General features: G+C 56.0%; 1 protein-coding gene across 1 annotated transcript in view; it reads left to right on the top strand.

Annotated features, from left to right (window-relative positions):
- The first annotated feature begins 343 nt into the window (after positions 1-343).
- LOC111158156 (Wnt family member 3) overlaps positions 344-17,818 on the top strand; it is a 49,324-nt gene continuing 31,849 nt past the window's right edge. Inside the window, exon 1 of the mRNA XM_022520044.1 lies at positions 344-423. Coding sequence (XP_022375752.1) covers positions 344-423 — 80 coding nt within the window. The remainder of the gene's footprint in view (positions 424-17,818) is intronic.

Below are 17,818 nucleotides of genomic sequence, written 5' to 3'. Positions count from 1 at the left end.
CAAGTTCCCACTGTGTCCGGGGCGCGGCTTTGCCCAAGTTTGCTGGGCGATGCCCTTCCCCGAGCCCGACTCGTGGGCCGGGCGGGAGGGGCGCGTGATTGACAGGCTGAACTACAGACTCATCTCTTACCTTAGGCCGCGGGCGCTGATTGGCTGCTCGCTGACATCCTCAAACCCGGCTGCTCCGCGCTGGGCTCGGGAGGGGGGCGGCTGCGGGTGGAGGTGCGCTTCTGACAAGCCCGAAAGTCATTTCCAATCTCAAGTGGACTTTGTTCCAACTATTGGGGGCGTCGCTCCCCCTCTTCATGGTCGCGGGCAAACTTCCTCCTCGGCGCCGCTTCTAATGGAGCCCCACCTGCTCGGGCTGCTCCTCGGCCTCCTGCTCTGTGGCACCAGGGTCCTCGCCGGCTACCCAATTTGGTGGTAAGACTCGCCTCTTGTCTGCCCGCGGCCCGATTTCTCCGCCGAGTCCCGGGGAGGTGGGGGGCGCCGGCCGGGGTGGGCTGCGGCTCCTTTCTCCTTGCCTCCCTCCAGCCCCCCACTCGCCCACCCCTCCTGGATTTTCTGCTGGTGTCGCCTTCAGAATCCAACTCCTGGCTTTTCTGATAATCACCATTTTCCCTGCTACTCGCTGCAGAGGCTGGAGGACTTTTCCCGGCTCCGATGGTCTCTGATTCCTAAATCCTCACCCTCCACCCGTCCTCATCTGGGGGCCCCGAAGACCCTCCATTTGCTTGCAGTTGGGTTTCTGGAAATCCAGCGTTGTCCCTGGGGCCCAGCCACTCCTCTTCTCCATTTTGGGGTCTTCATGGGCAAAATCATCCTGTTCCTTCATTGCCACCCCCATCTCCGCCGGCGCCTCCATCAAGAGATTTCCCCCACAATAACCCCCTTTTGCCTTCATATTTCAGACCCCGATGGCTTCAGGGAACCCTGGGGCAGGGGAGCAGGCCGGGGGGTGGATTTCATCAGATTCTCCCCACTCTGCTCCAGATTAATCTTGAGCCTCAGAAGTGAATATGGTATTTGCTGATCCGAGATGCCATTGAATTCGGATTTTATTCATTTCTTGTTTGTCCATCCTGGCAAAAGGGGGGGGCTCTTTGAAAATGTAGTTGTCTGGGAGGGGGTGGGTTTGTTCTTTGACCAAAAACCCAATTCTCCACGTCAAATTCGTTCCTTTTGGAAAACCGAGGACCGAGGAGAAAGGGAGAGAGGGAAAGGAGAATTCTATCCCTGAGAAATGCGGATACAAAAGACATTTTTAGTAAATAAGGCTGGGAAATCAGGCGCGGTGTTTTGGGGGGGGTGCGTCTATGGAGGGGGAGACTGACCAAGGAATAAACAGCCCTTTGGGAGCCCCAGTTCCAGGGAGTCCCCTTGTTTTCCAAGCAGCCCCACCGCCCCCCAGCAGGTCCCAGAGGCCAGAGGGGAAAGAGACACTGAAACCAGTTCTCTAAATTATACCCCGCCTGTCCTCAGTCTCCAGCCCCCTGCATTCCGGAAAACTTTAATTAAAGAATCTTACCCTCCTGGACGGAGAGCCTCGGCCCAGGGGGTGGGGGGTGGTGGGAGGGTGGGAGGTGAAGAGGAAGAATTTGGGATCCGTGAGTAAGAAGAGGGCCTGTGGCCCCTGAGGTTAAAGTCAGAGGGGAAGGCCACCAGGGTGCGGCGCCCCCCTGCGCATCCCCCTCTCTCTGACCTGCCACCCCATCTCCAGCCCAGCTAGGGGGAGCAGAGCCAGCATGATTCCGGGGCCACACCCTGAGTCTGCCTCCAGTTGCTGGGGTGGGGGGCCCAGGATGGGGGCAGGAGCAGGGCATGGCCAAGGGTCTGTGTGTAGAGGGTTCTGAGAGTTGCTCCCAGTACACACACCCAAGGGAAAGTCTTTCTTCTGTCCAGCCCTTCCTTCCCGCGGCTTTGGGCTGGCCTGGGGCCTCCTGTACATAAAGAAGTCCGAGGGGTGGCGGGGGCAGCCAGGGATTCCAGGTCAGGGGCTCTGCCTGTTGGAGGAAGACTGCTGCCTAAACCCATCCCGCCTTTCCAGCCCTTTCTGACCCTCTTTGCATCCCAGGGCCAAGGCCATGCTGTTCTTTGCCTTCATGGGGACTGGTGGGGGGAGGGTATGGAGAGAAGGCTTGGAGCCCCACGGGCTGCAGGGGTGAGGCAGGAGTAGAGGTGAGGAAGAGGCCGGTTCCCTTACCCTATTTACTGGAGGAGGGCACTTCCTGGGGCAGTGCCTGTGGGGAAGGGTTGTGGGGAGGGGGCAGTCTGGTGTGCAGTCGTGTGTTGGGGAACACCTAGATAGCAAGATGTTGGAAAAACCTGGAAAGCCAGGACATCTTCCCTAATGTAATGCTGGACACATGGCTTGTTTGGGGGCTGGTGTTGGGGGGTGGTGCAGGGGGAGGCCAGGATGCTGCTTTGTCTGAGCAGAGGAGAGGGGTGTGTGTGTGTGTGTGTGTGTGTGTGTGTGTGTGTGTATTCTAGGGCTATGATCATAAGAGGTGTCAACCAAATATGAGTGTGTCTCTGTGTGTGGAGGAGTCCATGCCCACACCTGGGCCACCATGGATGTGAACTCACGTGAGATGGGGGATCCGTGGGCATGAACGGGTGTGTTGCACCTCTATACACAAGTGTCAGCAAGTGGCTGATTCTAGGATTTTTGTGTGTGTGTGTGAGAGAGAGAGAGAGACAGAGGAAGCCTAGAAGTGTCTATGCCCACGTAAAGGTCAGCCCCTGTGTCTGCTTGTGACGCTAGGCATGACTGTGTTCATGACTGGGCATGTGAGTGTTGTGTGTGTCTGCGCATACGCGTGTGTACGTGCGTGTGCGCACATGCCTTCACGACAGTGTCAGGGGAAGCCCCACAGCTGTCTTTGTGCATGGATATCAGTGCTCATGGCCATGACCTGATTGTGTTTGGAAGGAGGAGTAGGAGGCTGTGTCTGGGTCCGCCTGGGACCCCGTCCTCAAGTCCCCGTGGCTGGCAGGGCCCTGGCCTTGTGGATATGTTTGCAGACCCACGACTTTCGGGTGTGAGTGACATCCTGAGCTTGGGTGCTTGGTGGGCAGCTGTGGTCCTGGAGGGGTAGTCCAGCAGGAGACAAAGGTCTAACCAAGAAGCTGCGAGGGGCCCCGCTGACCGAGGGTCCTGGACTGGGCAGTGTCTACGCAGAATACAGAGCCCTTCTTGGCATGAGCTTATCCTGTCTGTCTGAGGACAGTGGTCACAGCCCTCCCCTCTTTGGCCGTTTGTCTTTGGGCTTGGAACTGGCATGGAGGAGAAGTCACCTTCTTAGAGCTGGGACCAGGCCTGGGACAGGGACGGCAGAGTGGACAGGTCTCAGATTCCTGTTCCCGCTCTGCCTCCAGGGCAGTCCGTCAGATTCCAGATCTTTCAGCGTCTGAGCCCAGCATAGGCTGCCCTCTTAAGCCCACCCAGCTCACACATTCCCCAGGAGGGGTTTACAGGAGAAATGGTTTAGCTGGGATGTCTGTCCCTGCTACCCCTCAAGAAAGGCCCCTCGAACCCCCAGGGGCCTGTGCTGCTCGCGCCCCAGCCCCGAGAGAAGGCATACCAGAAAGTAGAGCCATCAGGGTGTCAGACAGAGGCTCGTGGAAGGAAGAGATGTGCTCCAGGCCTTCCCAGCCAGGTAGGGGTAGAGCGGGGACAGGAAGCGGTGACAGCAGCACTGATTTCTGTAATTCTTCTTGTCAGTCCCAGTTAGTGCCTGCTGGAGGAACTTGTCTTTCTTCTCCTTCTTGGGGGAAAAATGAACTCCCTTATTAGGGCCCATCCTAGGGCCTGCTACATTCCTGAGACAGAGGCCCTGATGGAAGGGGCCTCCGCTGGGGGTCGGGAGCCCACCCTGCCTCTGAGTGACCCACCCGCCTGGGGCGCTGTTTCCTCTCATGCTCCAGCTTCACCAGCCTGTCCTGCCCCGCAGCTTGGGTGAAGGTGTTCTGTAGAAGTCAAGGGCAGTGAGCTGGGAAATAAGACACCTGAGTTCTCTTTCCACCATCCTGAGACCCATTCCCCCACTCTGGCGGCTACCCCAAGCCCTGCCTCAGTTTCCCTATCTGTCAGATGTCATGCTGCTTCCCCCACCCGCTCCCACCTCCACCCGCCTTTCAGAGGCTTGTGAACATGTTCAGTCAAACCCCGTGGGGGTCAGTGGGCTGGGCCCAAGGAGGCACCTGGAGACTGCGGGGGAGGAAGGCCCCAGGCCAGGTGTTAACACTTGTAACAGGCAGGAATTACAGCTGGCTGGGGCTGGGGCTGGGGCTGGCGAGGAGCTGAGCTGGCTGGAGGCTGTTGATCCCACAGACAGACAGACAGACAGATGGGCAGATTGGATGGCCAGGCTTGAACCGGGTGGTCTCCCTTCCAGGGCAAGCCTTTCCCTGGGGGGACCTGGGGGGGGTGGTAGAAATTAATCCAGGTCTCTTGGAAGTGAGTTAACAACCCTCCTGCTCACCCCACCCCCACTGTGGGCGGGGCTTGCTGTCCAAGGGGAGGAAAATTGGTGGTGCATCTGTTTGTATTCTCAAGATGGGACCACATTTGTTTTAAAACAAAAACAAAAACAGGTCAAATATTATAATAATGCCAGGAGCCTGGAGGTGAATTATGTTCTTGGAAGAACCTGCTTTAGCATAGGGGAAAAGGCCGAGGGGACAGGGGTAGCAGTCAGGGAAAGTTCTCCCAGAATCTCTCAGAGCATTTTTCAACAGCTCTGGGGCCAAGAGGTGAGCGATGGGTGGAGTCTGGGCTGGTGGAGTCTGAGCGTCACCCCCACCCCAGGGATCTTGAGGGTCCCGAGTCTGCGACAGCTGCCTGGTGAGAAGACCTTTTAGGGGTGGGGATGGGTCAAAAGAGTCAGGAGCTGAACTGTGGTGCCAAGTTCTTTGGTGGACACGCTCCCTCTCTGCAGCTTTCCCAGCGACAAACCCAGCCAGTAGCCACACTCTGGCCTCTCAGTGCATGTTCAGTAACTTATGAAGGTGGAGAAACTGAGGCAGACGGGGTTGGGGGGGCCCTAGATGGAAATCCCCAAAGAGTAGGCTCAGCCAAGCCAGCGTCTCTAATCCGCCTCGCTACACGACGGAATGTTAAAAAGACCTGAGTGGTACTTGGACAGATGAAGGATTAAGAAGACCGTGTGGGCCCCTGAGAAGGTGGTCTGGACACGAGATAGGGGAAGGGAGCTCTGAACTTAGGGTTTTCTGTAGACTTGGAGTAGGTCAGGGCAGGAGAGGTGAGTTTTCTCAGAGGAGGATGGAGCTAACAGACTCTTCCGCCAGGAGAAGGGAAAAAGGAAGACCTTCCTGGCCTGAGAATGTGGTGAGCCCAGGAGTGGAGGAGGACCTGGTCTTCTAGACTTTTCCACCCACCCTGCTGGGAGGCTTAGAATCCTTCTAAAGCCCCCAGGGAGGGAAAGACGTTCTCTACCTCTGTCCCTGGTTGAGAGAGGAGGTATGCCTCATCCTGCCCTCCAAGGTTAGGGTCAAGGATGTTCCATGTATACATTATGTTCTCGTGAGTGCGAGGAAGTGGCTAGAGCGGAGTGGGGAGACGGGTCTGAGATCTGGGTTCACTGCTGGGCGACCTAGGATGAATTTCTTTTCTTCTCTCTGCTTCAAGCCCCTGCCTTCCTCTGGGTTTCCTTTTCCTTGACTCCCCTGAGGGATCCCTTCTGCGCCTTGGAGTTCCCAGAGCTATGACAGGGACTGATACAGTGCTGCGAAGGGGAGGCCCCAGTGTCACTCTCCCCCCTGCCTTCCCCATGCCCCACTCCACCCCCCCACCAACCCAACCCATTCAGCCATTCAGAGCCTGCCTCAGGCAGCCTAGCCCCTGACTTCTGCAACCCAACCTGTGCTCAGTCCCAGAGCTGGCTGCCCACTGCTGCTGGGCTAGCCCACGTGCGCCCCTGACCACACTGCCCCCAAATCCAGCAGCCGGGCTCACACTCACATCTGGCTCTTTCACGTTCTACCTGGGTGGCCTAAGGCAAGTTAACCTCTCTGAGCCTCAGTTTCCCCGCTTCTAAAATGAGGATAGTGATTGCTTCTGCCTCACAGGGCGTTGGAGAAGGTTCAATGAGCGAACGCATATAAAGCTCTTAGAACAATGCCTGGCTTACAGAAAGTACTAGGTGAATATTCGTCACTCACACCTCCTGTTTGCAAGCTATTTTGACCCCTTTAAGTCCTTGATCCAAACTTGCCTCTTCCAAGAAGCCCTCCTGGATTGGCCTCACCTGATTTCTTATCTTCAGAATTCAGCTTGCCCCATTATCCTTGTTACTGGTGACCATGAGCCTGTAGCTTTCTTTTTCTTTTTTTCATTCATTTATTTATTTAGTACTTGCTACACCCAACACAGGGCTTGAACTCACAACCCTGAGATCAAGAGTCCAACGCACACTCTTCCTACCGAGCCAGCCAGGTGCCCTGACTGTAGCTTTATTCTTAACTCCATGGAGTTAGGCCAGGAGAACCTACCCTCAGCTCTTTGCTTGCCCAGGAAGGGTGGGGACAAAGGTACTGGAGCCTCCCCTTACCCTCCTCCCACCCCAGTTTGTGGGGCTCTTGGGGCCACTGCCATTTCCAGCTGGGACCTGGAGCCTCCTGGGGCTGGGCCTGGGAGGGGTAGAGAAGCAGGCGCAGAGGGGGAGTGGCCCTGGGGCCGCCAGGACCAGCCTGAGCACAGAAGTTGCTCCTCCAGGAGCCGAGAGATGATTCAGAAGGTGATTTATAGACGGAAGGCAGAAAGCTTGGCTCCTGGCAGAGGCCTGCTGGTTAATTACATTCTTGGAGGGGGAGGTATGAGTGGTGCGGCAGGAGGGGATCGACTTTTACCCCTCTCCCCCTCCAGGCCTGTCCCCATTGCTGCCCACGCTCCAAGCAGGGTCCCTCTCTCTCCTGCTGCCAAAGAAGGAATTCCCTCTTCTCAATGAGAGACTAGGCCAGGGGAGCAGGAAGAGCTTCTGGGGCTGGAGGAGGTGGAGAAAAAGGGAAGAGGTCAGAGTTCCATCTCCTGAAAGGACTGGGGGAGTCTGGCGACACAGGACGAGTGGGGAGCGGGGACACAGGACTGTCTGGGAAAGAGGATCCGTTCCTCTCTTCCCTGCTTCTGGGCAGGTGAATCAATAACCCACCTGGGGGAAAAGGGTTTCTAGAAACTTCCTGAAGGTGCCAACTCCACACTTTCCCTCCGGTGCCCTATCCTACTGCTGCTTCTGGATCCTTTCCTTCAAGTATGTTCCTTTTATGTTCAGTTCCTCGGGGGACCACAGGCAGGCTGGGGACTAGGGACCAGGTACTGGGCTGGGAGGTTGAAACCTGGTTCTTTAGTGCCAGACAACCTGTGTCCTGTGGGCACAAGGGCTGCCTTAGATCCAGAGGGTTCTCCAGGGGCAGGGGCAGGCTTGTATCTGAGGGAGAGGAACTTTCCTAGCCTCACGTTAGACTGTCTCCAAGTGTCCCACAATTCACCTGCTAAAGCTACAAAGTCCCTTCAACACCATTGATAAGCAACCCCCGCTCGGTTCGGTTACTCGCTGTGATGACATCTGGATCCCCAGTGGGAACACTGCCCCATGGGACACCCTGACATCTCTCATCTGCTGCTTGGTTCCCATGTAGTCTCATCACGGCTTTGAAACCCAAAACCCCGCCACTAGTTCTGGAGGCTAGGAAGGTGTGGGGGGGGGTGCGGGGAGGGCAGCCTCGGCCAACAGAGTGTATTTAGCTGCAGCTTGGCGTGCACAGCTGGGAGGGGTTGGCAGGGGTCAGGTTGGGGGCACTAGACAGCTCTCTGGTTCCCCCCGAGGCGGGCCTTCTCAAAATGGCCTCATTACGTGTGTGGAGTGAATTCCAGAAATGTCAGGCACACCCATACATCCCAGGGAAGGATGGAGACGCAGAGGTGCGCTGGGAGATGAGAGGGGGCAGTGTGGGGTGTTGGGAGGTTTCTGGCCAGTGAGTTAGGGGTCCTGAGCCCTGGCTCTGCCCCTAGTTGGGGTGTGACTTGAGGCAAGTCCCTTCACTGTTCTGGACCGCAAGAAAAGGGGAGTCGGGCAAGCGGCTGGCCTTGGACTTCCATCTCTGAGATTTCAATCCCGGATTCTGGTCACCCAGGGATTTGGAGCGGCTGTCTGGTAGAGGAGGGCAGGTCACGGAGAGCTGCCCTCGGGGCAGGGTGGGGAGGGCCGAGCACAAATCTTTGTCCTCAAACAGCTGTGCGGTCAGGGATGAGTCTCACCATTCCCAGGCCTCAGTTTTGTCATCTGCACCAGGGATGATGCTAATAAGGCCATCCTTGGCCCTGCCCACCTGCAGGGCTGTCTGGAGCTTCGGAAACAGTCGTCCTGATGAGGCCCGTTGAGAAGTGTCACGCTCTTTCCAGAGAAGTTGGCGTCATTGCTGGTCCTACCAGAAAAGAGGAGTGAGAGTTGGCCCCTGGTCAGACAGTGCTGAGTATGGACCCCGCAGGACCCTCTGGGCCCCTGAGCTGAAGGAGTTGGTATTTTCAGCAGAGGAGGAAGGAATGGGATGTTGGGGCGTCATGCGGCTCCGTGGGGAGCACCCAAGGGAGGGGCAGAGGCTGAGACCAAGCGGCCACAGGACATGCGCACGTCCACGGTGCACAACACGCGGCCTGGGAGCCCTCCCGACCTAATGCAGAGACCAGAGGCCTGACCAGCGCTCAGCCAGGCACAGAGCAGGATTTCTAAGGAGGGACACACAAGGGTGGCATTGTGGGGGGAGGTGAGTTGGGGTAAGGGTAAAGGGCCTAGAGATGGAAGGAGCTTTTCTGAGGTCTGCGGTCATTGCCTGTACAAGGACTTGCAAACTGGCAGACCATTCACTCAAGCTAGGCTGGAAAACCAGGGAGGACTGTGTGTGTGTGTGTCTGTGTGTGCATGCGCGCATGAACACTCACATGTGTTGGGGGCAGTGAGGGGGATGGGAGCAACAGGACCAAGCACCCAGTCTGCTGGGAGGGCCCTTGTGTGTAAGCCGCCCCTGGGCACAGGGTCCCATTTATCTGCCAGAGCCATCCGGACAGCGAGAAAGACCAGTCTCTCCTTGCAGGGACACTGGGAATGCAAATAGGGATGGTGGCAGTGCCCAACCAAGCTTCCTGCCTCCTGTCCAGCTCCTCACCACTTATCTTCCTAACTGGGATTTCTGAGGGCCTCTCCTCTTGTCTGGCACTGATGTTCCCTAGGATTTGGCCTCTACCCACCTGTTTAGTAGTACTTTCTTAAACCCCCAAGGACCTCCCAGTTCCTCTGTGTCTGTTCATGGAAAACCTCACCACCTTCCCCACACTCGACTGTTGAAATTCCACTTTGCCTTGAACCCAGATCCAAACTCTCTTCCTCGATTTCCAAATTCATGCCTCATTTCCTTTCCCCCACGGGCAGACATGCCATACGTTCCCACTGCCTTCTGCCACAGACTTTGGGAGTCTTCTTTTCCTCCTAGACTATAGACGCCCTCCGAGGGAGAACCAGAGTTTTAGTTCCTTGTAACTCCTCTCTGCACCGCTCCCCACACCCCACCCCACCCCCAGTGCCCAGCATAGAGCAGGGGTCAGTAAACAAACACGCAACTCTGTGCTGTATGTAACACGCTCTGTAAAGGCACAGGGACGAAAGATGTTTCTAAGAGTGCAAGTGGCATGTGTGCATTGCTGTGGGGTCGTGAGCAGACGGAATGGGCAGAATGGATACAACCTCCCTGCCCAACCCCCTTCGTAACCTAAGGCTCCGATTCCGAGCACATTGCTTCTGCCGACTTTGAGAGGAGCAGCGCCTGGTTCCCTGGCCCAGCGGTCAGCCTGCTCTGCTTGGCTCGGGTCTGCTGGGCTCAGACCACAAGGCTGACAGCCCTGAACCGTGGAGGGCTCTCAGGAGGATGGGAGCCCAACCTGAGCAGGCTGCTGTCTGAGCCCTGTGCCTAGAGTCTTGGTTCCCCTAGGATTGGATTTTCCACCCCAGCTCCGTTTGCAAATCTTTGCCTTCGGTATTCTACCTCCTCACCAGCTCACACTATACTTGGGAGCCTCAGTCCTGCAGACGAAGCCTCGGGGCACACAGCCGGTACTCAGAATCCCCATCCTGTTGGGCCCAAAGCTTTTTCTTCCTACCACCACTCAGGCTCAAAAGTGGACTTCTTATTTGGGGCAAGAATTTACTTATTCACGTGCTACTTTATTCCCCTAAGGATGGCTTTGAGGCAAGATTACATGTGACCTTCAACTCACAAGTCCCTGGTGAACTTTCTACGTGTCCTCACGCTGGGCTCGTTGGAGCCTGGCAGTGGGGACCACGTGGCCATTTTGTTGCCCCCTTGGACAGGTGCAGGGTGCTTGGGCAAATCAGTGTGTTCTCACCCGTGAAACAGGAAGGAGGTGTGCTAAGTGGCCTCTCGAATTACTTCCAGTTCTAAGTTTTATCCTTCTATTGAGTCCCTTCTGCTCCTTCACACCTGATTCTACCATACACATACCAGAAAGCAACCCGACAGGATCTTTCTCCCCCACACCAATTCTTGAGTTAGTGCATCTGAGACAGCTGATTTTTTTTTTTTCCTTCAAGTATGTTCCTTTTATGTTCAGTTCCTCGGGGGACCACAGACAGGCTGGGGACTAGGGACCAGGTACTGGGCTGGGAGGTTGAAACCTGGTTCTTTAGTGCCAGACAACCTGTGTCCTGTGGGCACAAGGGCTGCCTTAGATCCAGAGGGTTCTCCAGGGGCAGGGGCAGGCTTGTATCTGAGGGAGAGGAACTTTCCTAGCCTCACGTTAGACTGTCTCCAAGTGTCCCACAATTCACCTGCTAAAGCTACAAAGTCCCTTCAACACCATTGATAAGCAACCCCCGCTCGGTTCGGTTACTCGCTGTGATGACATCTGGATCCCCAGTGGGAACACTGCCCCATGGGACACCCTGACATCTCTCATCTGCTGCTTGGTTCCCATGTAGTCTCATCACGGCTTTGAAACCCAAAACCCCGCCACTAGTTCTGGAGGCTAGGAAGGTGTGGGGGGGGGTGCGGGGAGGGCAGCCTCGGCCAACAGAGTGTATTTAGCTGCAGCTTGGCGTGCACAGCTGGGAGGGGTTGGCAGGGGTCAGGTTGGGGGCACTAGACAGCTCTCTGGTTCCCCCCGAGGCGGGCCTTCTCAAAATGGCCTCATTACGTGTGTGGAGTGAATTCCAGAAATGTCAGGCACACCCATACATCCCAGGGAAGGATGGAGACGCAGAGGTGCGCTGGGAGATGAGAGGGGGCAGTGTGGGGTGTTGGGAGGTTTCTGGCCAGTGAGTTAGGGGTCCTGAGCCCTGGCTCTGCCCCTAGTTGGGGTGTGACTTGAGGCAAGTCCCTTCACTGTTCTGGACCGCAAGAAAAGGGGAGTCGGGCAAGCGGCTGGCCTTGGACTTCCATCTCTGAGATTTCAATCCCGGATTCTGGTCACCCAGGGATTTGGAGCGGCTGTCTGGTAGAGGAGGGCAGGTCACGGAGAGCTGCCCTCGGGGCAGGGTGGGGAGGGCCGAGCACAAATCTTTGTCCTCAAACAGCTGTGCGGTCAGGGATGAGTCTCACCATTCCCAGGCCTCAGTTTTGTCATCTGCACCAGGGATGATGCTAATAAGGCCATCCTTGGCCCTGCCCACCTGCAGGGCTGTCTGGAGCTTCGGAAACAGTCGTCCTGATGAGGCCCGTTGAGAAGTGTCACGCTCTTTCCAGAGAAGTTGGCGTCATTGCTGGTCCTACCAGAAAAGAGGAGTGAGAGTTGGCCCCTGGTCAGACAGTGCTGAGTATGGACCCCGCAGGACCCTCTGGGCCCCTGAGCTGAAGGAGTTGGTATTTTCAGCAGAGGAGGAAGGAATGGGATGTTGGGGCGTCATGCGGCTCCGTGGGGAGCACCCAAGGGAGGGGCAGAGGCTGAGACCAAGCGGCCACAGGACATGCGCACGTCCACGGTGCACAACACGCGGCCTGGGAGCCCTCCCGACCTAATGCAGAGACCAGAGGCCTGACCAGCGCTCAGCCAGGCACAGAGCAGGATTTCTAAGGAGGGACACACAAGGGTGGCATTGTGGGGGGAGGTGAGTTGGGGTAAGGGTAAAGGGCCTAGAGATGGAAGGAGCTTTTCTGAGGTCTGCGGTCATTGCCTGTACAAGGACTTGCAAACTGGCAGACCATTCACTCAAGCTAGGCTGGAAAACCAGGGAGGACTGTGTGTGTGTGTGTCTGTGTGTGCATGCGCGCATGAACACTCACATGTGTTGGGGGCAGTGAGGGGGATGGGAGCAACAGGACCAAGCACCCAGTCTGCTGGGAGGGCCCTTGTGTGTAAGCCGCCCCTGGGCACAGGGTCCCATTTATCTGCCAGAGCCATCCGGACAGCGAGAAAGACCAGTCTCTCCTTGCAGGGACACTGGGAATGCAAATAGGGATGGTGGCAGTGCCCAACCAAGCTTCCTGCCTCCTGTCCAGCTCCTCACCACTTATCTTCCTAACTGGGATTTCTGAGGGCCTCTCCTCTTGTCTGGCACTGATGTTCCCTAGGATTTGGCCTCTACCCACCTGTTTAGTAGTACTTTCTTAAACCCCCAAGGACCTCCCAGTTCCTCTGTGTCTGTTCATGGAAAACCTCACCACCTTCCCCACACTCGACTGTTGAAATTCCACTTTGCCTTGAACCCAGATCCAAACTCTCTTCCTCGATTTCCAAATTCATGCCTCATTTCCTTTCCCCCACGGGCAGACATGCCATACGTTCCCACTGCCTTCTGCCACAGACTTTGGGAGTCTTCTTTTCCTCCTAGACTATAGACGCCCTCCGAGGGAGAACCAGAGTTTTAGTTCCTTGTAACTCCTCTCTGCACCGCTCCCCGCACCCCACCCCACCCCCAGTGCCCAGCATAGAGCAGGGGTCAGTAAACAAACACGCAACTCTGTGCTGTATGTAACACGCTCTGTAAAGGCACAGGGACGAAAGATGTTTCTAAGAGTGCAAGTGGCATGTGTGCATTGCTGTGGGGTCGTGAGCAGACGGAATGGGCAGAATGGATACAACCTCCCTGCCCAACCCCCTTCGTAACCTAAGGCTCCGATTCCGAGCACATTGCTTCTGCCGACTTTGAGAGGAGCAGCGCCTGGTTCCCTGGCCCAGCGGTCAGCCTGCTCTGCTTGGCTCGGGTCTGCTGGGCTCAGACCACAAGGCTGACAGCCCTGAACCGTGGAGGGCTCTCAGGAGGATGGGAGCCCAACCTGAGCAGGCTGCTGTCTGAGCCCTGTGCCTAGAGTCTTGGTTCCCCTAGGATTGGATTTTCCACCCCAGCTCCGTTTGCAAATCTTTGCCTTCGGTATTCTACCTCCTCACCAGCTCACACTATACTTGGGAGCCTCAGTCCTGCAGACGAAGCCTCGGGGCACACAGCCGGTACTCAGAATCCCCATCCTGTTGGGCCCAAAGCTTTTTCTTCCTACCACCACTCAGGCTCAAAAGTGGACTTCTTATTTGGGGCAAGAATTTACTTATTCACGTGCTACTTTATTCCCCTAAGGATGGCTTTGAGGCAAGATTACATGTGACCTTCAACTCACAAGTCCCTGGTGAACTTTCTACGTGTCCTCACGTTGGGCTCGTTGGAGCCTGGCAGTGGGGACCACGTGGCCATTTTGTTGCCCCCTTGGACAGGTGCAGGGTGCTTGGGCAAATCAGTGTGTTCTCACCCGTGAAACAGGAAGGAGGTGTGCTAAGTGGCCTCTCGAATTACTTCCAGTTCTAAGTTTTATCCTTCTATTGAGTCCCTTCTGCTCCTTCACACCTGATTCTACCATACACATACCAGAAAGCAACCCGACAGGATCTTTCTCCCCCACACCAATTCTTGAGTTAGTGCATCTGAGACAGCTGATTTTTTTTTTTTAACCGGTTCTTTACAATTCCATATTCAGCTTTATTCCTCCTGGAGGACGAGCATCTTTCCTTTTCAGATAAAGTGTGTTTCCCTTTGTGTCCTGGTTGTTAGAAAACCCAGAGTCAAACTTGGAAGTTCTATCCTGGCACCTCTATTGACCTTGACTCAACATATTTTGTCTTCTCCTTCGCCTCGATCCTGATTTTCGTTTTCATGTTATTATTTAATCCCAGGTGTTTTGTATTACAAGCTCCTTGAGGGCAGGCACTGACTTGCCTACTGCTATATTCTCGGTGGCAAGTACAGAGTCGATACTCACTAAATATTTGTTGTCTTTGGAATAAATGTTGGTGGTCAAATCCTTTCTGGAAAGAGACAAGGCACACGTAATTCCTTTTTTTTAAATCTTGCCCTATCAGGGAGTTGGGTTGCAAGAATTGCGATCAGTTTCTCTTTCTTTATCATCAGCTCCCCCTCCATTCCAAGTCTACTAAAGCCTTGTCTTTGGGTAAGCCACCATCTTTTCGTTCGTCCATGATCTACTTCATTTGAAACTTGACGTTGGTACACAATCTTCCTCTTGGAAAGCTCTCCTGTTTCCCGCCAAAGATTGTGCTTTACCCTTTCCCTGGCTCCCTTCATAGCTGGTTCCTCCCACCTACCCTTGAGCTGGAAGCCAGCCGGGGCTCTTTGCGGCCATTCTGCAGCATGCCCAGAGAGCACCCACCCTGTCTCTGCCCCTGGGAGGCTCCCAGTCCCCAGCAGCCATTGTGAGCACTGGAAGGGAGAGCAGCTGGAGGCCAGACCCAAGGTCCTGTGGGGATGGGACAAGCACCAGGGTCCTTCAAGGCCAGCAAGGACTTTCCCATTTGCAACACCTTGCGGGGGGGTGGGTACTGGCTTGGCCTGGAAGGCGCCAAGCCCCTATCCATCAACAGAGCTCCAAGGAGGGACAGAGAAGGGCAGCCAGCAAGGGAGGCCGGCCGGGCCCTACCCTTGTGCCAACAAGGTGTCCTCAGCTCTGAGTACATCCCCACCTCCTCTGCTTCTGCCCTGCAGCAGCACCTCTGGAAATCACCCCACACAGCCCCTTGACTTTAGCAAAGAGAACGCCTAACCCCAGGCTGGGTGGTCCTCCATCTCGACTAAAGCTTCTGCAGGGAGATTCGGCAGCCGACCTGAGCTGTCAGGAAGGAGGGAGTCTGGCACGTCGGCAATGTCCTTACAGCTAAAGCAGCCCCATGAGACCAGCACCTTCATCCCTGTTTTGTCTCTGAGACAATCGAGGTTGCGGGAGCCTAAGGAGCCAGGAAGCGAGTGGGGGAGGCAGGTCACAGCCGGCCAATACTCCGTCGTGTGCGGTGTGTGCTGGGGAGACAGCAGCACTTTAACTCCTGCCCCCCCAACATCCTCGGGATGCAGATATTCCTGTGATACCCATTCTACAGTTGTGGAAACTGAGGCCCCGAGAGAGCCACTCCCTTGCCCCGAGCCCCACAGCTGACCAGCCCAGGAGAGGCCACCATGGCACAAAGTGCCCACAGCCAGGCCTGCCAGGCCTTCCAGTAACACCAGTCACTGGAGCACACCCTCCAGTCGGGAAGTTCCTCCTTAGGTCTGACTGTAGTCTTTCCTGACTCTGTCAAGGAAAATCCAGGAACTGGGCCATGCCCCTTCCCACAGGGCGTGGGGTCTGGGGTTCCAGGGGTCGTACCCACCCAGAGCCCACATCCCCCAACCCCCAGCCTATGCTCTGGTTCCTCAAGCCCCTGGAGTGTCTTGCCCAAATGGCCGTGAGCCTGCTAATGGACTCTGTCTGTGCGGACCTCTGTCTGCGTTTTCTCCCACCAGGGTGGCCACGCTGCTGGTGTGGGTGCCCCTGGGTCCAAGCTGTAGTGAGGGGAGGCCCTTTGCAGGGGCTGTGGATGGAGCCTGGAGATGCTATTGGGGTGTCCAGTGTGGGATGGAACAGGGATGGGCAGACGGCAGGCTGGATGGAGGCTGGCTCCCCCCATGTCACTGGTTTATTAAAAAAGAATTTTTTTTAAATTTATTTAATTGCTACACCCAGCATGGGGCTCAAACTCACAATCCCGAGATCAAGAGTTGTATGCTCTTCTGCTGAGCCAGCAGGTGTCCCCCCCCTCACCCTGATATTACTTTTCTAGCATAACACTCTGTGGTGAACAGAGAGAGAATGACTTTTTAAGTTATTACCGAAGCACACATATAAGGAAGTAGGTCCGGTCAAAGTGTCTAGCTCCCTGAGTGGGATGGGACAAACCCTGTCTAACAGTTTGTTAACCTGACCCAAATTCTCTACGCATCGGGCCGTGGTAGGTGGGTCTCTGTCTGTCCTCTCACCCAGGCCACGTGAACACCCCAGCCGGGCCCCGGGGCACTTGGGCAGGAAACAGGGCTCACCCCAGGCTAGGCCGGCACCGGATCTGGAAGAAGGCTTTTGCTTTCTCCAGCTTTGCTGCGTTTTCCGTTTCTCCCTTAGCAGGTTACCTGCCTTCCGCATGGGCCGCACTTCTAGCTCCTTCCGGGGCTGGGGTTGCCTCACACCTTCACATCCTCGCCTGCTAAGCTGGACAGTTGTCCTCCCCACCCTCGGCCTCAGGTGCTTCCTTCCTGTGTGGCGGGATTCCTCGTTTTTCAGCGGCCCCATCAGAAGAGCACGCAGTGGGGCGGCCCTGCTGTTCCCTGCTCCCTGGTAGGGCCCGGGGTGCCCTCCGTGGGCCGGCCCTGCCCCAGCTCCCCGCTGGAGCTCGTGGCCCACTGCCACCTCCTCCCCAGGACCTACTTTTCCCTGCTTGGGGGAAGAGTGTGGGCTTGGGGAACAGCAGTCCTGGGCCTAGACGGTTCTGCTGTTAGTACCTGGATGGCCCAAAACTCTCCGAGGCTCCGTTTGCTCTATAAGATGAGGGCAACTCTAAGGAGTTAAGGACATAACATGTGTGTGACTTCGTAGAGGCTGTGGTGTCCACACGTGTGGCCTTCCTTAATCCTGTTTTATTGTCTGTGTTCTTCTTCCACTACCTCCTGTCTCCAGGCCTCTGTGCCTTGCCCTTGCCTTCCCTTGGGATGACCTGTACGAACTTGCATATGGTCTTCAAGGCCTGGTTCGAGCATTTTCTCTGTGTAGCCTTCCCTGGGCACTGGCTCCAGCTCAGCACCTTCCGGTGGGAGCACTTTCGGACACAAGACTGGGAGTCCCCTGTGGGCAGGACTGGCCCCTGGTCAGCTGTGTACCCACGTCACCAAGCATAGCACTTGTGGCACAGAGAGGGTCCTCTAAGACGAGTGGTGGGATGAAGGGACACTGCTGAGAGTCACCTGCTGGTCGCAGGCTCAGTCTTCTATCTGCGGATGGATGCTCGTGGCCTCTGTGAGGTCCTCCCGGGAAGAGCTGCTGGCACTTGTCCCGTATCTTCTCAGATCCTTCGTTAGCGGTTCCTGTGCGTCTGTCCAGCCTTCCCAACTAGAGAGTCAGTCTTTGGAGAGCAGGATTCCCCTTATATGTCCTCATCTCTCCAGCGAGACTTACCCATCGCCCCGAGTAACACAGGAGTGCAGCTGGTAATGGCGCGGATGGTTTGACTGATGAACTAGGCAACCTCCCATCCAGGCTCAGCTGGTTCCCACTCTCTGGGACGGTGTTTTCCCTCACTGTGGGATGCCCAGAGGGCCCGGTTCTGAGCTTCTAAGTCTCTGTGCTGACAGGCAGCCTTGTGTTCCGGAAAGAGGGGTCAAATCTGCTGTGGCGTGACTCTCAGATGTGGTTCTTAAGAGCTTGGGACTTTGGGTAGTTTCTTAAAAAAAAAAAAAAAATCTCTGAATCTCAGTTTGTTCATCTGTAAAAT

Source organism: Enhydra lutris, unplaced genomic scaffold, assembly GCF_002288905.1.
Source record: "Enhydra lutris kenyoni isolate GAN:26980312 unplaced genomic scaffold, ASM228890v2 scaffoldscaffold57, whole genome shotgun sequence".
In the NCBI taxonomy this organism is placed as follows: domain Eukaryota; kingdom Metazoa; phylum Chordata; class Mammalia; order Carnivora; family Mustelidae; genus Enhydra; species Enhydra lutris.
The sequence above is the reverse complement of the archived record's forward strand: the minus strand, read 5'-3'. Positions and strand labels throughout refer to the sequence as shown.